Genomic DNA, 22,340 nt, shown 5'->3' on the forward strand with positions numbered 1-22,340 from the left:
TATCACGCCTTTTTTCTCAAAAGTTCCTCATTTATGTTATGACGGTTATAGGATTTTAGTATAAATTTCTATGAATTATTTGCTTAGTATATTTTTATAGATTCCATTCTCATACGAACAATTTTTATGGGATAATCTTTTTCATGAAATTATCAGCAAATAAGGGACCATAAATGTACTTTTCCCAATCTTATTTTCCCTCGGTATGATGTTTGGCTTATAAAGTTGGTTTCCACCATAAAAGACCAATTTTTCGTAAAAATTGTAGTGAAGATATTTCGTCACAAGACTGCCCTTGAACTTTGGCGATTTTTTTCCTTATACTCTAATATGTTATGCCTATTAGGAACTCAACAGCATGGAGGAATCCGGGATGATAGGCCCGAGAAATGAATTTCGGTTCATAATGTTGGTTTCCACGTAAAAGACCAATTTTTCTTCAAAATTGTACTGAAAATATTTCGGCACTGGTTTGGTCTTGGACTTTGGTGATTTTTCTCCTTGTCTTCTAATATGTTTTGTCTATTGGGAACCCAAGAGCATGAAGAAATGTGTGTTGTGGGCCGTAATATGATTTTCGGCTTATAACGTTGGTTTCCACGAAATAAGATCTATTTTTCGTCAAAATTGTACTGGAAATATTTCGTCACCGGTCTGTCCTTGGCCTTTGCCGATTTTTTCCAAGTCTTCATACCAAGAAACAACTGACGTAAAGATTTCCTTAATAGAACAGATTTCATTTATCCCTTTTCTTCAAAATTCAAATGAAAGATAGATCAAATTCAAGACACGAAAAATCCAACAGATTTGCCCACTTTGAATGTCGCTTTTGCATTCTGAATCTAGAGATTTCATTTCATCCAAAACGTGCCCCCAATGAAATATATTTCCAAAGTTTGCAAGTGGCCGCTGAGATCCAATTATCCACAGTTTGATAGTTGCTGAAAAAAAGTACCTGAAAACTTCTAACATTTATTATGCCAGAACTCAAAGCAGCAAAAAAAACTAAGCGAACTTAATTCAACAGAGCAACAGAATTCAAAGACGTTTAAGGTACCTGCATTGGTTTTGGAGGAAAACCATTTCAGGACAATTCAGAAATGAATTTAGAAATTCGAAAACTCACAATGGAGTAGAAAAAGGAAAATTGAAGTATTTAGAAAAGCGGAAGACTTTTGTGATAAATTTTCTAGATTACATGATACGGTTGGAGTAAATGATTTGAATGATTGGCACACATGCTGCAACACAGAAATATCAAAGTTTGGAAGTATTCACTGTGTATCAGTCATACAAACTTCAATACTATTTGAAAAGGAACACTTAAAACCTTGCCGAACCAAGTTCCATGACATATTACCATAATCAAAGATAAGAGGTGATCCGTCGCATATATATTTATCCACAGAAATTTCAGAGTCAATGTATCTGCGCGATGAGCTTCGAAGACAGCAATTTCAAATCTATCCATAAATGAGCAACTGAAGACTTTTATAATCAATTTTTTACTTCATATATATGTTACAGTTAGAGTCAAAATGTAAAATGAATGGCACAGTATTTAAATTGTATAGTTTGCAGATTTTTGCAGTATGTCAATGATCCGAATTTACAGCATTATAATGAAAAGTTGTCAAAAGTCATGATGTTACATTAAAATGACATAGCGCACATTGCATTCAGCAATTCTGTAAGTTTCTGGGGATGTTGGTTGGCATTATATTTGATCGCATCCAAAACTGAGCAACAGTAGACTTATTCGAATGAATTTTTTTTATAATAATTCCATATTTGTAGTTTGCAAAGTGGAAATACTCAACATAAATGTCATTCCATAAGTTTTGTTATCAAAATTTGTGTTTGCATACAGCATTCCCAAGATACGACTTTTCATATCATCAGCAAAATAAGCATCCAAAGACTTTTTGGAAGAAGTTTCAAAATTTATTACTCGACAGACCAGGTGGAAAAAGTATAACAACACTTATATCAACACCAGAAACTGTTTTAAGAATCTGATATATAAAATGTGCGATTGATGATCATAGTCGGAAACCACTTGAATCATGTTACCACAATCAGCATGAAGAAATAGTAGAAAATTATAGGACACATATTAGGCAACCATTTAATACTATGTATCGATCCGCTGCAAACCGATGGAGTCAAAACAAGGATCGGAAAGAGCAGAGCCAAACTCAATAGGAAGCAAAATGTGGGAATATTCAAAAATACCGATGACACAAGAAATAAATTAGAAAACATTTATTCGATTGGAGTTTCTTACATTATATATTGTAACGGTCCTTTTGGTGACAGAACACCACGTTACGCGTAGATTCGAGCTTAGTGTAGATTACGAAGCAGGTATGAAAGCAGAACAAGAGTGATGCGAGAAGATGTTGAAGGATAACAAAAGAAATTTTTATTCAGAGTCCGTGTTTGTTTTGTGTTGGTGTATAAAAACAAATTTGACACTCCGCACGTTCAATCCCAGCAATTTTCGAATTATAACTTAAACGCTCGCATAGATTCTATAAATGACAAGTTTATGATGACTCAAACGCTCGCAAAGATTCTATAAATGATAAGTTTATAATGACTCAAACGCTCGCAAAGATTCTATAATTGATAAGTTTATAATGACCCAAACGCTCGCAAATGAATAAAGTTTCGTAAAATTATGAAAGTTCGCAACTATAATAGGTTTCGCAAAAAAAAAAACAAAATAAGAGAGTTCACAAATATAATAAAATTCCGCAAAATTATAAAGATTCGCAAATATGATAGAGTTTCGCCAGATTGAGAGAATTCGGGATTGATAATCTTTCGCACTTTTTATGACAATTCATAAGGATTCGGAATTTTGAAGAAAATTCATAATTGATTGAGTTTCGCAATTGTATGACATTTTATAATTGATAAAGTTTCGCAATTTTAATTTATAAGGTTTCGCAATTTTGATTGATATTCGCAATTTTAATTCATAATCGATAAAGATTGGCAATTTTAATTTATAAGGTTTCGCAATTTGAATTGATATAGTTTCGCAATTTTAATTTATAAGGTTTCGCAATTTTAATTGATATTCGCAGTTTTAATTCATAATTGATAAAGTCTCGTAATTGATAAACTCTAAACTCAGGAAGCCAAGATTTTTGACGAATGGATTTGAACCCACCCAGGATTCATAGAGTAGTACGCATCCGCACTACCCGGGCCCTCCTGGGATGAGTGGTAAGGAGTCCACCAAGAATCTTTTGATCGAACGTACCCGCTCGATCGCAGCCCTCTTGATAGACAAGGATGAGTAATCTAGCCAGAAATCTGGTTGTGACACGTATCCACGCCACACCCGCCCTCCTGACTAGATCGGAGACTCACACTAACAGTCCTGATCCCAAACGTTCCCGAATGGTGCCTGCCGTGTTAGCGTGGGTTGGTGGTATGAGAATGCTTCCTGAGTGTTTTCTTTATATTTTGCGTATGCGGACTCTGGTTTTCCAGGCCAGAGTCGGCGTAATTGCGTGTGCGGATCTGAGTTGCTCAGTCTCAGATCGGCGTGCGGAAGCGAGTCAAGCGTGATGAGGGCAAGACTGGCTCCTGAGGCCAGTTTCCATGGGCTTTTTATACTCACGCGAAACAACGACCAACTATCATAATAATTTTGTCGCATTGCGACAATTACGCCCATTCACCAATCAAGTTCATCTCAAACCTTCTTAAATTTCCCGATTGGTTACATTTTGTGTCGTATGTTCTTTGCTATTGGTTGATTGGCTCGGACCTCTTGATTGGCGAATGTGCGCTTGTTGCCTGAGGCGCGCGAAGTACATTTAAATTTGAAAGGATCTGTGATAATTTCATTTTAGAATTTTTCTTAATTTTAATCTCATTTTCTGTAAGGAGGTTCCATCATTTGAAATGGGTATAGTTTCGCAATAACTTGGATGCTTATTTGTATTGGGTTTGCTTTTGTTTTATTGAAATTTAAAGAAATTGTTTTACGCTCGAATCTATGCGAGGATCCCTGTGCTGATGGGTCGATAACGCGCCCAGGCGCTGTCGCCTCTATTGATTAATTGTCGTACCGCGCTCTAGCGCGTCGGTACAATAGGTTGCGGTGTGATCGATGGGTGTGGATCGTCTCAATATATACTAACAGTTCCGTGTGTTCTTGTTTTATTAATTATCAACCATAATATTTCAGATCGCAAAAAGAAAATTTGACGTTATAGGTTGACGAACATTTTTTCTTACAACTTCCAGACCTATTTTGATAAACTGATTTGCCTTATTTATATTATTCACTAACTATGCGAACGTTTGCTACATTTGTCCCACACTTCGTAACGTCAAACCCCGGCCGGTTCGTTACCACACAGCTATCAAAGGGAACTCGTATATATGACCTACATTATTACACATGATATGTAATCACGCAACTGATGATATATTTACACTGGACAATATTCCGCGAACTCTGGTTTAATTGAAAGATTATCTCAGTTGACACTTATTTCCAATCGAACGAAATAATGAAATCTTGAAAAGTTTCGTTGACATATATATGAATCGCGCATTTTTTTATATGTTTTATTTGCACACACAGATCACAGTCTACATTTATGCGGCCGCTTTTATACCGGTTTAGTATACCACAAGTTTTAACAAAATATACATTAACCAATTTTCACTAACCATTTTCATTTATTAATTAGAGTCCGCACACAACAGCACTTTGGGGATCATAACCTCACCTGTCAAAATGACGTTCAGTATGAAAACAAGTCTCGGGTGGTTTCGGATGTGCGTATCGATGTATTGATATCTTATAACCTATATTCACAAAAGATATAAATGATAAACTTATTTTCAATCAAACGAATTAATGAAATCTTAAAAAGTTTCGTCGACATGCACCGCGTATTTTTTTATTTTATTCTTTTTCACACACCAGACTACATTTACGCGACTGCTTTTATACCGGTTTAGTTTAGCATTCCACAGGTTTTAGTACTATGCACTTGGTTAGATGACGAAAGTTTTTTTTATATATTCCACACGCATTCCATAATGACAAAACTCCGTTTGTTTATACGATGATCGAAAACTGACACATGGTTTATATATATATATATAATATTTACGGAGTCTGAGCGCGGTCGGGGTAAGACTCAAAAGTTAGAAGGCCTAAAATGGCGAACAGGCATTCTGTATAACGCATATATAGATATACAGAATGCCTGTTCGCTATTTTAGGCCTTCTAACACTTGAGCCTCACCCGCGGTCGGCCTAGCAGCTGGAGGAGCCGACATCTAGTCCAGTCAAAATGCAGGAATGGAGCAACTTTCGAGGGGAAATCTGCAAACTTGATCTAAGACTAATTTGATGACGCTGAATCGAATGGTGTAAATTATTTTGCGATCAACCCCCGGCAACATTGAGAAAATTAGGGTTAAAAGTTTAAAACGCTTATAACTCGAAAGCTATTAAATTGATTGAAAAAATACTTATACCATCGTTTTCGGACGACAAAAATACGTAAGAAAGCACCCTATTAATTTCCGATAATTAAAAAATAAGTGAGAAAAATGGTTTTTAAGACAAAATTTGGCATATCGAGCACCACTGGGGACGTAAAGAAGGATGGAGGATAGCGTACATCTCTGTCGCACTCTGTTTTCTATAGCACATCAGTTTTGAGTGCTATAGAAAACCAAAACAAAACGCACACATACTCACACAGACTTTACGTACTTGTGTTACCGAGCCTACCGTATTTTAACGCATGCGCCGGATGATAGAGAGGACCTCTCTATAAGTGCGAACGGCAAAGCATACAGTGCGTCTCTTTCTAAAAGCGGTTCTCAACGCGTATTTTCTCAATATTCAATTGCATTTTTTCCATATTTAAACAATGTATAAAAAAATAATTTTTTTCTGCAAAGTTCAATTAAACCCTCCTGAAACGCGTAGAATAGAAAGAACCCGAGTTATCTACAAATTTAATATGTTTTGAAGCCTTCGAAGTTTCGAGGTTTTCACCCCGAGCGCACTGTTGTTTTTTACTATTTAACCATTAATTTTTTAGTTATCGGAAATTAACAGGGTGCTTTCTTACGTATTTTTATCACCCGAAAACGATGGTACAAGTATTTTTTCAATCAATTTAATAGCTTTCGAGTTATAAGCGTTTTAAACTTTTAACCCTAATTTTCTCAATGTTGCCGGGGGTTGATCGCAAAATAATTTACACCATTCGATTCAGCGTCATCAAATTAGTCTTAGATCAAGTTTGCAGATTTCCCCTCGAAAGTTGCTCCATTCCTGCATTTTGACTGGACTAATCGTTGAGCCAATCAGAATGCGTAGAGGCAACAACTCTACTACCACTAACTACGTCAAAACGCGTATACGTATACGTCGAACTCGTGATGTGTCAGTAACTTTTGCATAATCTTGAGCCCGTGCAAAGTTTTTTCTCAGCAATTACGCCACCGATCGTGTTGATTTTGGGCGCAATCGAAAGAGAATTTCTTAATTAGCTGAAAGTTCAATTTTCAAAGCCTCAGATGACTCATAACTTCGGTAATTCAAAAGAATCACTTGCCAATTTTACCCCCACCACGGCGAATCGTTTTATTCAGAGAAAGTATACTCGGCAAGAGCCTCGGGCCAGCAGACGACAGGGCTGTCAATGTACTTGTCCCGAGACTCTACCGAGTCTCTTGATATGTGACGTTTATCATGTTTATGAACGTTCGGAAACGTTTTCATCGCTCGATTGTCAGTTCAGATCTCAAATGGCCCTTCGGATTGCGATACTAAATGTCTGTAAAATTAGTGATATGTGACGTTTATCGGTGAACGTTTCCAATCTTTCATAAACACGAAAATAGGTAATCAGCGATAATCTTTTGTGTTAATCGTTACAAATTAACAATTTTTTCCGACATTTCTATCAGAATCGCAATCCGAAATGCGATTCGAGACTGGAACTGACATTCGAACGATGTCGATTCTGAACGTTCACAAATATGAAAATTGGTGATCACAAATAAACTTTTGTGAGAATCGTTACAAATTATCAAGATTCACTGACAATTCGAACAGAATCGGTTTCCGACGTGCGATTCGAGATCAAAACTTACAATCGAGTGACGTCGTTTCCGAAAGTTCGTATACATGGAAAACGGTGATCACGATAAACTTTTTGTTCAAGTCATCACACATTAACAAGATTCTATGACATTTCGAACAGAATCGCTTTCTGACGTGCGATCGAGATCATAATTTACAATCGAGTCATGTCGTTTCCGAACGTGCATAAACATGAAAATTGGTGATCACCGATTCACTTTTGTGTGAATCGATAGAAATTAACAAGATTCACAGACATTTCGTTCTGAATCGCTTTCCGATGTGCGGATCGAGATCATAACTTACAATCGAGTGATGTCGTTTCCGAACCATCATAAACGTCAAAATTGGAGATCACCGATACACTTTTGTGTGAATCGATACAATTTAACAACATTCACTGACATTTCGAAAAGAGCAGCTTTCCGACGTGCGATTCGAGATCATAACTTACAATCGAGTGATGTCGTTTCCGAACCATCATAAACGTGAAAATTGGTGATCACAGATACACTTTTGTGTGAATCGATAAAAATTAACAAGATTCACTGACATTTCGAACTGAACAGCTTTCCGACGTGCGATTCGAGATCATACCTTACAATCGAGTGATGTCGTTTCCGAACGTTCATAAGCATGAACATTGGTGATCACCGATACACTTTTGTGTGAATCGACACAAATTGACAAGATTCACTGACATTTCGTTCTGAATCGCTTCCCGATGTGCGAATCGAAATCATACATTACAATCGAGTGATGTCGTTTCCGAACGTTCATAAACGTGAAAATTGCAGATCACCGATACACTTTTGTGTGAATCGACACAAATTAAACAGATTCACTGACATTTCGAACTGAACAGCTTTCCGACGTGCGATTCGAGATCATACCTTACAATCGAGTGATGTCGTTTCCGAACGTTCATAAACATGAAAATTGGTGATCACTGATACACTTTTGTGTGAATCGATACAATTTAACAACATTCACTGACATTTCGACCAGCATCGTTTTCCGACGTGCGATTCGAGATCATTACACGTCGGAAAGCGATTCAGAACGAAATGCCAGTGAATGTTGTTAAATTGTATCGATTCACACAAAAGTGTATCAGTGATCACCAATTTTCATGTTTATGAACGTTCGGAAACGACATCACTCGATTGTGTATGTTATGATCTCAAATCGCACGTCGGAAAGCTGTTCTGTTCGAATCTGTTAAATTGTATCGATTCACACAAAATTGTATCGGTGATCACCAATTTTCACGTTTATGAACGTTCGGAAATGACATAACTCGATTGTAACTTATGATCTCGGATCGCACGTCGGAAAGCTGTTCTGTTCGAAATGTGAGTGAATCTTCTTGATTTGTTGCGATTCTCACAAAAGTGTATCGGTGATCACCAAGTTTCACGTTTATGAACGTTCGGAAATGACATCACTCGATTGTAATGTATGATCTCGATTCGCACAGCGGAAAGCGATTCAGAACGAAATGTCAGTGAATCTGGTTAATTTGTGTCGATTCACACAAAAGTGTAACGGTGAACACCAATTTTCATATTTATGAACGTTCGGAAACGACATCACTCGATTGTAGGGTATGATCTCGAATCGCACGACAGAAAGCTGTTCAGTTCGAAATGTCAGTAAATCTTGTTAATTTTTATCGATTTACACAAAAGTTTATCGGTGATCACCAATTTTCACGTTTATGATGGTTCGGAAACGACATCACTCGATTGTAACGTGTGATCGCGATTCGCACATCGGAAAGCGATTCAGAACGAAATGTCTGTGAATCTGGTTAATTTGTATCGATTCACACAAAAGTATATCGGTGATCTCCAATTTTCACGTTTATGAACGTTCGGAAACGACATCACTCGATTGTAATGTATGAACTCGATTTGCACATCGGAAAGCGATTCAGAACGAAATGTCAGTGAATCTTGTTAATTTGTGTCGATTCACACAAAAGTGTATCGGTGATCACCAATTTTCATGTTTATGAACGTTCGGAAACGGCATCACTCGATTGTAAGGTATGATCTCGATTTACACATCGGAAAGCGATTCAGAACGAAATGTCAGTGAATCTTGTTAATTTCTATCGATTCATACAAAAGTGTATCGGTGAACACCAATTTTCATGTATTGAAGCGAAACACTGACTCGAGAACTTTATTTTATTTGACGCCATGGCACGCACGAGTGTTTACACCTGCGGCCATGTTGAAAAACTGTCACTTCGCGAAGCGGCGCTCGGGAAGCGAGGCGCTCAGCGCTGCCAACTTAATTTCGTTCCACCAAAATTCCCTAGATTCATGAAATTCTTTATTTTATTAAATATCAATTAAATAATCTTTTTCTTATTAAAAATAATGATGCGAACTATTAAAGAAACATATTTTGAACAAACGGGTGTAAATTTCAGGTCAAAATTACTCAAATTTTTAAGAAAACTTTTCTTTGGAAGATCGAGCGTGCACAGTGCGCATGCGCGATGACCTACTTTCCACAGCCACATGCAAGAACGTAACTTTGAACGAATAATGAAATAAAATTAAATAAAAAGGTTCTTGTGGATAAAATCAATTGAAAATAAAACAGAACAATAGAGAAAAGTCTTAAAATTGATCAAAAAACTGTTTTATTGAATTATATCGAATTCTTGCACATGCGCATTGTGACGGCAGCTCAACTCAGCGAATCAGAGCCCGCGTGGTGAGTCCCAGAACCAATCACAGAATTTAGAGTTAGTCGCGCAGCGAATCACAAGAAGGGACAAAGTCCAAGCGAATTATTATTATTATTTCCTTGTTTGAGAGGGTATAAAAACCCGAGCGCGGAAGCTCCGGGAGCTAGTCTCGTCTCGAATCTCGCCACGCTAAGAGCCAGTCACGTCTCGAATCCCTGAGAGCTCGACTCGCATGCCAAAACAAAGAGCCAGTCTTGCCTCCGGATCTCGCCGCGTGAACTCGCCATAAAATCGAGAATAAAGAAACATAGAATTTTCACTCATTTCAAAAATAGCTCTAAAAACAAAGAGCAAAATAACATCGCTATTATCCCACTCAGAATTCAAATAGAATAACACCTTTCCTCTCTCACGCTAAGAGGGCCGGGTTCATTCGATTTCGTTTGAACTCAAGATTCTTAGGTGAGAGTTTCCGATCTATCCAGGAGGGCCGGGACAGTTCGATTCCGTTCTGTCTCAAGATTCCTGGTAGATTTCCAATCCTTTTTCTATCCAAGAGGGCCGTGGCCGTTCGATTTCGTTCGGTCACAAGATTCTTGGGTAGGACTCCTACCTTTCCACGCCAGAGGGGCCGGGACAGTTCGGGTTCGTTCTGTCTCAAGATCTCTGGGTGGATTCTTTTCCATCAATGAGTTATTGTTTTCTGAGTGGTGATCTAATTCAGTAGAAAGCATTAAAATCAAACAAATTTTCTTTATTCTCATAACGAGACAATTGCGAGTCATTTATTATTTTGAGCCAATTAAATTATTTCAAAAAGCGAAATCACTCACTAAAAATCATTATTTGAATTATATCGAGTCAAAAGAGTGAGATCAGCAAGAAATCCACTCGAACAATCAATTTGTATTGTATAGAGTCAAAAAGTGAGTCTCTAAGAATCATAGCTCAATTGTTTAATTCCTAATAGCGTTGGCAAAATAAATCAGAAATTAATTATTACGAGCGAGACTATTAGTGCGAGCGTAAATTCACTGTCGAGATTATTATTGTTATCATTGCGAAAAGTATTAGAAATTTGACATTAAATAATTGCGAAAATTGTCACAAAGAAAAATACCGGAAATAAAATTTTACATGCGATTAAAATAAAGCGAAAAAACTCGATTTCAAATAAAAAGCCTTTATTTTTGTAATTTGGTTCAAAACAATTTAAAATTGAATAAAGCATTTGTCATTTCAATTTAATTTCATTTTACTTTTGTTTTTCCTTCATGCCCGCTCTTCTTTAATATAGAATTGCTCGAATCCAGGCGTGACGGTGTGCACAAGCTCTAACGTACCGTTACAACTATTGGCGCCCGAACAGGGACCGGCATTGCGTAGGAAAAACAAGGGTTAGTAAATTCAGTAAATGAAAATTATTCGAAATCTCAAAATGGCTGATAATAAAGAACAAATTGATAGCGCCACTGGCGATTCGGGATTTCAAAATCCAGAGCATGAAATTCAATCAAACGATTTCACGACCACGTTGCCTCCACCCGGTGCGGGGGATATTTTCAATGAATCTAGAGCTAACTTTGGGGAAGATTTTGAAAATAAAATTGATGAGAATAAAGAAGAAAGATTAGAGGAATTCGGCACGCCGAAATCCGATCGGGTTAAAATCAACACTGTAGAAGTAAACAATCAGTTGCTAATTAATTTAATAGAATCTATCCAAGAGATGAAATCCCAGATGCAGTGCATGGCCAACGAAGCCGCGAAAAATAACCAGGCGTATCATGAATTAAAAACAGAGTTTTCAAGCAGATTAACAGTGATGGAAGCTAAAATTGCTAGTGACGTACACAAAATGTATGATCCAATCAAACGCCATGTTACGGGTCTCACTAGAATTGTACAGGAGAACGAGACCAAAAGTGCCGTTGTAGAGGTAAACGTAGCCCAAATCCAACTTGACGTGAGTGCAATAAAAAAAAGGGTCGAAAATCTGGAAAATACGGACAAATTACACAGTCCAAATACAGAAAGCACCCGGATCCATCCACGATTGAAGGAAATTCCGGAAGAACAGGAAGAAGATGAAGATTCGGAGGACGATGAGGAACAACAGCAGAGGCCAACTTTCCGAAACGAGATGACGTCAACCAACAAAATTAAAATCAAGCCTCCAACATTCGATGGATCGAGCAATAAACGACCGATTAAATTCATAAAAGAATTTCGGCATTATTGCGAGGTGACGAACCCGACGTTCACCGAAATGAAGTACTTGCTCAGCCAATCACTTGAGAAAGCCGCCAAGGAATGGTGGGAACTGGTCGAGGACCAGGTTAATAGTTTTGAAGACATCGAAAAACGATTTACAAATCGATTTTGGAGTCACGACGTGCAACGAAGAGTGCGTAAAGACCTGGAATTCGGGAAATATCCTGAAAAGCCAGGCAAATTAACAAAAGTGGAATATGCAACTCGGACGTTCGGAGCGGCCCGTGATTTGATTCCACCACCGAGCGATCCGGATATTGTTGCATCCCTTTCGCAGCACTTTACCGAGGAGATAAGAGCGACAATCATAAGTCGTGGGTTCGAAACCCTCGAGCAGTTGATCGAGTTTCTGGAAAAACTCGATCAAAGTGGGCCTGTCAACACGGGAACTGAGGAAGGAAAACCTCAAAATCAAAAACCAAACAATGATAAAAATGAGCAACGGCCATTCAAAATGCCTCCGCAAAATAACTGGAACAACAATGGTTACCAGAACAACAATAATTTCAATCGCGGAAATCAAAACTGGCAAAATAATCGCCAAAATTGGAACCAGAACAACGGAGGATTCCAAAATAACCGAAGTAACAATGGTGGCGGTTACCAAAACAACAGTTGGAATCAGCAACAAAATAGGGGCTACAATCCCAACTATAACCAGCGGCCGAATAACAGCAATTTCAATCGGAATCAACAAAATGGCGGGCAAAACAGAGGAAACAATCGCCCAAATTACAATCCTCCACAAAATCAAAATCAAAATTGGGGTTCGCCAAACCAAAATAGAGGACCACCTCAAAACAACGGGGGATATCGGCCACCTGCGAATAATAATACGCAGCAACCACCGATTCAAACGATTGAGGCGCAAATAGAACCTCTACCATCTACATCGAAAGCGGGAAACGCGTAGGCGTTGTACCCGCAATAAATACAAAAAATCAAGACAATGGAAACGATATAAAAATGCGTGGTACAACGGAAAATCGAAACAAAAATAAAATTAATAACTACCCGTACGATGCATTAAAAATGGACCTCAACAGTGAAAATCAAATTCCGATAAATACAATTTTTACGGACACCAGAGAATTTTTGATGGGAGAGGAGATCAACGGCGAAGCAGTCCCGATTATTGAATGTCCGGAAATTTACGCAAAAATTGAAGGCATTCAGGTGACAGCTCTCGTTGACTCGGGATCAAAAGTGACTACAATTTCGGAGGAATTCTATCTCGAAAATCGAGAAATTTTGAAAAATTGTCCTCTTTTGCCTGTGACGGGAGTCACGGTAAAAGGTGCCATTAAAGGCAAAATGACAAAAATTAAACATCAAATTATGGCTGTAACTCAAATTGGCAAAATAAAAACGTTTATCAAATATCTAATTATTCCTGGCTTAATAAGAGACGTATTGTTGGGAGTAGATTCACTCCAACCGTTAAAGAGTTTGATTGATCTGGGAGAGATGTCTCTCCAGGTAAAATATAATGATGTAACTGAGATCATTCCCACAGTGGGATCATTTGAAAAAGAAAAATTGATTGAAAAAGAAATTAAAGAGGATGTTCAAACAGTTTTGATTGGAGAAAGAGAGAGTAAAATTGTGAAAGATTTTGAAAAAGAAGTTAATGTGTTGGGAGAAAATAATGAAGTTGTTGTTGAGATGGGAGAAAATGAAGTTAATGTTTTGGGAGAAATTAAAAAGATTAGAAAAGTTATTGAAGTGGGAGAAAATGTTATTGAAGTGGGAGAAAATGTTGTTGAAGAGGGAGAAAAAGTTGATAATGAAGTTATTGATGAGAATAATGTTATTGATGAAGAAGTTGAAAATGTAGAAGTAGAAGTAGAAGTAATTGAAGTTGATGAAGTTAAAAAGGAAGAAGTTGATGAAGAGGAAAATGTTGAAAGTGAAGAAAATGTTGTTGAAGATGAAGTTATTGAAAAAGCAAAAGAAGTAGAAAGGAATGTTGTTAACTGGGGGGCAATCAAAACTGTACAAATTGAAAAGAAAAATGAAGAATTAAGGGGAGAATCAAATGATAAAATCAAAAGTCGAGTGAAAATTATTAAGCCAATGCCAAAATTAAAAACAATTGAAATTATTAGTGAGAAAAATGTTCAGCCAATTCAAAATTTGATTTTTAATGATAATCAAAATAATAATGATCAAATTACAATTGAAGAGATAGAAGAAATCGTAGATCAAACCGGTCTCCCTGAAAATCACAAAGAAATTCATAAACAGGTGCTTTGGAATAGACGAAATGTCTTTCGCAAGGACACCGGCCGGATTTCCGTTTATGAGCATCAATTGAATATTACATCGGAAAAACCGATAGTAGCTCATGCATACGAGGTACCATTAATGCATCGTGAAAAAGTTGATAAAGAAATTGAAAAATTATTGAATTATGGAATTATTCAGAGATCCAGTAGTCCATGGATCAATCCGATTATCCCAGTTATAAAAAAAGACGGTTCAGTTAGATTATGTCTTGACGCCCGAAAATTGAATCAAGTTATGGAGGACGATCATGAATCAGTTCCAAATATCGAAGAAGTCTTTCAAAAATGTCATTCCGCGAAGGTAATGACAACTCTCGATTTAACTAACAGTTTTTGGCAAATACCATTACATCCAGATTCTATGAAGTTTACAGCTTTTCGATACAGGGGTAAAGTTTATGAGTTCACAGTAACCCCATTCGGTTTAAAAACAAGCACTGCTGCTTTGTTAAGAGGTTTAGATATTGTTCTTCATGGTCTCGGTGACCACGTAATCAATTTTGTAGACGATTTGCTTTGTATTTCAACTAGTTTCGAAGAACACATGCAACACTTAGATGAATTGCTTGAACGATTAGAGAATCACGGAATGACAATTAAACTCAAAAAAGCAAAATTTTTCAGAAAAGAAGTAGAATTTTTGGGGCATATTTTGACAACCGAGGGTATTAAACCACAACCTGAAAAAATTAAGGCAATTCATGACTTTCCAGCTCCGCGAAATTTGAAGCAATTAAGGGGTTTTCTGGGTCTGATAAACTATTACACGAAATTTACTAGAAATCATGCCGAGGAAACAATTCCTCTATTAAAATTGTTGAAAAAAGAAACTAAATGGCATTGGGGTGAGAACGAAAAAATTGCTTTCCAAAGAGTTAAAGATTTGTTCGTAAATAACGTGCTATTGAAACATCCTGATCCGAAAAAAGAGTACATTTTGCAGACAGACGCGAGCAATTATGCTTTGGGGGGCACTCTAGCTCAATACGATGAAAATAATGATTTAGGGGTAATAATGTTCGCGAGTAGAACTCTTAAAGGACCAGAGTTAGCTTACACCACTACAGAAAAAGAATTGCTTGCTATCGTGTGGTCTTTGAAAAAATTGAGAACGTATTTATTGGGAGCCAAAATTCGAGTCATTACCGATCACCAAGCTATAACTTTTTTGAAAAATAGCCAATTACTGAGTGAACGATTAACGAGATGGATCCTAGCAATCCAGGATTACAACATCAATTTTGAATATTGTCCTGGAGCTAGAAACGTTGTTGCAGACGTTTTGAGTCGTTTAAATCCACCTGATACGGGGGGCAGAAAAGGCAGGGAATTAATTATTAATACAATGCTAGCTACAAAACCTTCACGAGAACTTGAATTAATGATTAAGAATATCGGAGAATTTCAATCAAGAGACAATAAAATTCGCGAAATAAAGGAAAGGGTTGAAAATGAAGAAAACGATAAATTTCAAATCAAAAATAACATTTTATTCAAGACAATTAATCCGAATTCTTGTAAAGTCGTAATTCCAAAAGAGATTTTCCAGCGCTTAGTATCTGAAACACACGAAATGTACGGTCATATTGGGGCTAAAAAAGTATGGAAAATAATTAGCGAAGATTTTACTTACCCAAGAATGTACCATTCAGTCAGACAAATTCTCTCTTTTTGTGACTCTTGCCAAAGGAACAAAGTTCCGAATCAGCATTCGTATGCCGCACAGCAAAATATCATTCCAGAAGGACCTGGAGATATTGTGTCAATCGATTTTTTCGGTCCTTTGCCAGCCTCTCAGGGAGGAATGAAACACATTCTCGTAACTATCGATGCCTTTTCCAAATTTGTAGTTTTATACCCATTAAAAGTCGCAACTGCTCCAGCAACAATAAACAAAATTTTCAATCATTATATTCCAGAATTTGGCAAACCCAGGAAATTACAGTTCGATCACGGTACTCAATTTACATCGCGTTTATGGCTAGGGAAATTAGCAAGCGAGGGAATTCAGCCAGTCTTTTCGTCAATAAGACATCCTCAGGGGAATATCGTGGAAAGAGTAAATCGCGAAATCGGTAGATTCTTTAGAACATTCTTAACAGACAAACACACCGATTGGGTAAAATGGGTCAAAGTAATAGAAGACTGTATGAACGAAACATACCATGAAACAACCGAAATGACTCCACTTGAAATTCAGAAAAATCAAAAACCTCAAAGAATCTGGAAAAATTGGTTAAAGATCGAAAGAAACGAAAATTTAGATGAACAGGAAATCGATGCAAAATTAATGCTTGCAAGAGATCGAATTCAGAGAAAAGGCCGAAAGAGAGCCCAAAAATTTGATCAAAAACATAAATTGATTCAATTTCAAGTAAATGATTTAGTTCTCGCAAAAGCGTGCAATGTTAGTGATCCTATCAACAAGAAAATGGCCAAATTTTTCTCGATCTACGAGGGGCCTTATAGAATCAAAAAACAGATAGCAGCCGCGACTTATATTTTAGAAAATCCCGAAAACGGTATTGAAAGAGGCATGTACCATGCCGCAAACTTGAAAAAATACAAAAATGAAGTCGAAAACGACAACAACAATCAGGATTTGGGAGATAAATGAAAACGAGTAAACTACCTTTTATTTACAAAAGAATAACAAACAAATTCGATAAAAAAGTAAAAATTTTTATTATCAAATAATAATTAATTCAATAGAATCGAAATTACGATTATCTCTCCTTAAATGGCTATTTTGAGCTCAAATCGCTATCAATTTTATAGAAAACAAAGAAAATCACAAGAAAAAAAAATTTATAAAAGCGAAAATAAAAGAAAAAATAAATTTAGTCATAGGTCATGAATCTGAAAAATTACTAAAAAGATCTTGTTCAAATTACTCCAAATAGTTTGGGAATAGTATAAGACAATTAATGACATTAGTTATTTAATTTGGGAAAAAGATTTTTCAAGAGAAAAATCGAAAAAACAGTCAAAATGATCATAATTGCAAAATTCACCTTGTTGCACAAATTTTACGAGAAAACAATAAGAAGGGATCAGTCCCATAAGGAGAACCCAAAAAGTCTATTAGAAGCTTCAAAAGTCAAAAATCTGACAGAAAATCATCTAATTTTTAACATTTATTTACTGAAAATATGCATAATTATGCTCAAAACAATGAATACTATCAAAAAACACATTTATTTAATCTAAATTAACGATCAAAACAAGAGAAAACAAAGTTTATTTCATCGGGCCAAAATATCACTGAATGTAGTTCCTGTGTTCGCCACTGTCGCTCGTGTCGACTGGCGAATCCTTTATTCACATGCGAGTCTACCTATCTAGGGAAAATTTGCATACTCTCATCCAAAAATTTCGAACGACGCGTATTTTTCAAGCGGGAGCAATTCTTTTCGAATAAAAACACGAGAAACGGACGGAATAAGGTAAAATTTTGCTGTAAAATGTAATTGAAAAGATTTAATTAAGCGTTTCGAACCCATTTGAACAAAAATTATGTGATTTTATAGCAAAATATGGACGCGTCGACACAAACAATCGATCCCTATGCCAAGGTGCATTTTTGTATGCAAACCGGTGAAATTGGCGTTTGGGAAATTCCGGAACGATTAGGATTAATAAAAGAGGTGGAGCGATCCCTAAATAGACATAACGCGTCGAAAGAGGGTAGAATCGCGAAACAGTCGTCGGGGACACAAACTGCGCGGCCTAAAAACAAAGCCACGCAGGCTTTTATGTGGCATCTCATGCCAATTGACATCGACGAATGTCGAAAACCAAATCGGGAGCGACTCGAACAATTTGTTCGAAGATTTACACTTGAACAAATTCCTAAAGAATTTATAGTTCCTAAAATTTTGTCGCCCATTCGGGATCCAGCTAATGAGGCGAACTTCAAAATGCCGTTGTCCACAGAGGAGTGGAGAAGGAAGAGACGGGAACACGAAAGATTGGAGAGAAAGAATTACAGAGAAGAAGTAGCAAGAAACGGGAAAGAATGGACAGCCTGGAGAATAGGAGAGTTTAATTGGGAAGAAGAAAAGAAAGAAAATGACAATCAACAGGAAAGTGAGCGAAAACTGCGAAAGAGGAAAAAGGAAGACGACGTCGAAAACAATAGGAAAAAGAAGAGTATCGAGAAGAAGCAAAAAGACGAGAGCATTGAGAAAAAGAAGAGAGAACAGAACAACGAAAGGGAGAAGGAAAACGACGAAACAAAGAAAGAGAAAGAAGCGAAATCAAAGAAAAAGGAAGAGGGCAGCGAAAAGAATAAAAAATCAGAGAACATCAAAGAAAAGAAAAGCGACACAAAAGAAAAGAAACAAGTGATTGAAAGGAAAGATTTAGAGACATTGGAGGGAAATAGATGGCTAAACGACGAGATAATAAATCGATATTTTGAATTGATAGTGAAAAAGAACGAAAGGACATTTGCCTTTGGTACTTTTTTCTTTTCAAGGCTCTTATCAGGGGGTTATTCAGCAGTCAAACGCTGGACAAGAAGATTTAACATTTTTGATTATAAGCTCGTCCTGATTCCTCTTCATTTGGGCGGGCATTGGTGCCTCGTCACGGTGGATTTTGAGAGTAATAGCATCAACTATTTTGATAGTTTGCAGGGAAAGAACAGAGAGTACCCGACGATGATATTCGAGTATTTGATGATGGAAGCGGCAAACAAAAAACAAACCTCCTTTGACGCAAGTAAATGGTCAATTATTATGAAACGGGATATCCCAAAGCAGCTCAACAATTTTGACTGTGGGGTTTTTGTTTGTTCCTTTGCCGAATGTGAGGCCTCAGGGCGTGGAATCGATTTCTGTCAAAAAGACATGGCAGCCAAACGTCAAAATATAAAAAAATCCTTAATTCAAGGAAAAATAGAATAAGGACTTCGAAAAATTTTCTTCCATTATTTAATTTTGTTACTAAAAACACGATCTAATAATAAACTGTTAAACAAATCAAATATTTTATTTTTGTTACAAACTAAAGAAAATTATTGTTATTGTATAAACAAACAAACATTGTTGAAAACTAAACAAACAATTGAATAAATATTGTTATTTCTATTTTCTGTTACCAACGAAATTTCCGGTGTTTTTCTTTTCTCTGCGCAACCTGAAAATGAATTATTATTATTATTTTTATAAATAAGCGATAAAAATGAAACACAAAAAGCGCTATTTACCTGAAATTTTCACCCAAACCTGAAAGGAAAAGAATACTATTTAACTAGCAAAAATTGTACTTACCTCGAAAAATTAAGGGGGAGAAACAGCGAAAAAGGGGTAATCATTAAGGGGGTAAAATGAAAAAATTCGAAAAATGCCAAATGAAGAGGGCAGCAGTTGTAAAAAGTAGTAGGGATAGAAAAATGTAATTTCCCTTTCCCCAAACACCAACTCGACTCATCATGGGCCACCAGAGGGCAGCACCACCGAGCGAGGAGTGGGGGAAGCCGGAGCAGTATAAAAGCAGCCGAGCGGAGCAGCGATTCTTCAGTCCACATCGAGACGAGCTACAAGCAACACCTCGAGTCGAACCTTCTACCAGCTCACACCCAATTGCCCAAACCATCTCAAAATGAGAATCGAACAAGTTATTCCGGGAGTTCCAACACCTTCTCCATGGCCAGCGACTTGGGAGGGCGTTCATGACGTCAAGATCTTGGAATTTCTTAATCCAACCAACTTTTCGTATACAACTCCTTCAAAATTTGAAGAGCTGCGTATTTTCGAAGAAAAATTATTCATCGAACTCACAAACGGACGACACGATCAAAGGGTGTCTCTAAAAACAGATCGAATGTACGCTGTTATAAATGGTGACCGTGCCTGTCGTGGGAGATTGACCAACGTCGAGGATGAAGAAGCTACCTTGATGCTAATTGACCGAGGGATGACGCTCATGCATCCCGTTGATGAACTTCATAATTTACCATATCAATTTGCCAGCGTGCCACCTTTCTGTACAAAGGCATACATCACCAACATTAAACCGTACATTGGGGATCGATGGGATATGGTTTGCAGCCTTCACTATCAACGAAAGCTAGTCAATCAAAGGGCAAAAGTCAACATCCTCAGGGATCATCCAACCCTAGATGGACATGAGGTCGATCTTTTTATCACTCCACACTACGTCAACCTGCGGGAAAGCCTCATTCAACGTGGATACGCTACAGAAGGCGAATATGCATTTTCGCTTCGAGATGACATCAAATGTGCAACACCAGAAGAAATACAAAGACTGGTAAATGGAGAGCAACGGCAGGAACCTTTCGATCCAATTGAGGCTGAGCTGAGGCAATTAGAACATCTGCAATTTATGGACTTGGAGGAAGAGCAGGAGAGAGAGGTCGATTTTTGGAGCGACTAATCACCATCGAGAACTCCGCTGAAAAACAACATCGCTGTCATCTAGAGCCAAGCTGAAAAAACATCAAGATCCTCGAGAAAAAGCTGCAAATCATCAAAATCATCATCATCTTCAAGAGATCATCGCCCTGTCCTCCCACTATCCCAAATTAAATTTCATTTTTTTTTATTATTTTCTGTTGAGAACAAAAATCAATTTAGAGTCTCAAAATTTCTTTTTGTTCTGGGGGGCGTTGAAGCGAAACACTGACTCGAGAACTTTATTTTATTTGACGCCATGGCACGCACGAGTGTTTACACCTGCGGCCATGTTGAAAAACTGTCACTTCGCGAAGCGGCGCTCGGGAAGCGAGGCGCTCAGCGCTGCCAACTTAATTTCGTTCCACCAAAATTCCCTAGATTCATGAAATTCTTTATTTTATTAAATATCAATTAAATAATCTTTTTCTTATTAAAAATAATGATGCGAACTATTAAAGAAACATATTTTGAACAAACGGGTGTAAATTTCAGGTCAAAATTACTCAAATTTTTAAGAAAACTTTTCTTTGGAAGATCGAGCGTGCACAGTGCGCATGCGCGATGACCTACTTTCCACAGCCACATGCAAGAACGTAACTTTGAACGAATAATGAAATAAAATTAAATAAAAAGGTTCTTGTGGATAAAATCAATTGAAAATAAAACAGAACAATAGAGAAAAGTCTTAAAATTGATCAAAAAACTGTTTTATTGAATTATATCGAATTCTTGCACATGCGCATTGTGACGGCAGCTCAACTCAGCGAATCAGAGCCCGCGTGGTGAGTCCCAGAACCAATCACAGAATTTAGAGTTAGTCGCGCAGCGAATCACAAGAAGGGACAAAGTCCAAGCGAATTATTATTATTATTTCCTTGTTTGAGAGGGTATAAAAACCCGAGCGCGGAAGCTCCGGGAGCTAGTCTCGTCTCGAATCTCGCCACGCTAAGAGCCAGTCACGTCTCGAATCCCTGAGAGCTCGACTCGCATGCCAAAACAAAGAGCCAGTCTTGCCTCCGGATCTCGCCGCGTGAACTCGCCATAAAATCGAGAATAAAGAAACATAGAATTTTCACTCATTTCAAAAATAGCTCTAAAAACAAAGAGCAAAATAACATCGCTATTATCCCACTCAGAATTCAAATAGAATAACACCTTTCCTCTCTCACGCTAAGAGGGCCGGGTTCATTCGATTTCGTTTGAACTCAAGATTCTTAGGTGAGAGTTTCCGATCTATCCAGGAGGGCCGGGACAGTTCGATTCCGTTCTGTCTCAAGATTCCTGGTAGATTTCCAATCCTTTTTCTATCCAAGAGGGCCGTGGCCGTTCGATTTCGTTCGGTCACAAGATTCTTGGGTAGGACTCCTACCTTTCCACGCCAGAGGGGCCGGGACAGTTCGGGTTCGTTCTGTCTCAAGATCTCTGGGTGGATTCTTTTCCATCAATGAGTTATTGTTTTCTGAGTGGTGATCTAATTCAGTAGAAAGCATTAAAATCAAACAAAT

The 22,340-nt window shown here is 37.4% G+C and overlaps 2 protein-coding genes across 2 annotated transcripts; both read left to right on the plus strand.

Annotated features, from left to right (window-relative positions):
* The first annotated feature begins 11,289 nt into the window (after positions 1 to 11,289).
* Positions 11,290 to 13,038, plus strand: LOC122412405 (putative uncharacterized protein DDB_G0272516). The gene has a single exon (XM_043421882.1). The coding sequence runs from the start codon at positions 11,290 to 11,292 to the stop codon at positions 13,036 to 13,038; it is 1,749 nt and encodes a 582-aa protein (XP_043277817.1).
* Positions 13,039 to 17,949: 4,911 nt separating this feature from the next.
* On the plus strand, positions 17,950 to 20,815 carry LOC122412406 (glutamic acid-rich protein-like). The gene is made up of 3 exons (XM_043421883.1): positions 17,950 to 18,666; positions 18,961 to 19,138; positions 20,178 to 20,815. The coding sequence occupies exons 1-3, from the start codon at positions 17,950 to 17,952 to the stop codon at positions 20,813 to 20,815; spliced, it is 1,533 nt and encodes a 510-aa protein (XP_043277818.1).
* Positions 20,816 to 22,340: the final 1,525 nt, after the last annotated feature.

Source organism: Venturia canescens, chromosome 6 (genome assembly GCF_019457755.1).
Source record: "Venturia canescens isolate UGA chromosome 6, ASM1945775v1, whole genome shotgun sequence".
Taxonomy (NCBI): domain Eukaryota; kingdom Metazoa; phylum Arthropoda; class Insecta; order Hymenoptera; family Ichneumonidae; genus Venturia; species Venturia canescens.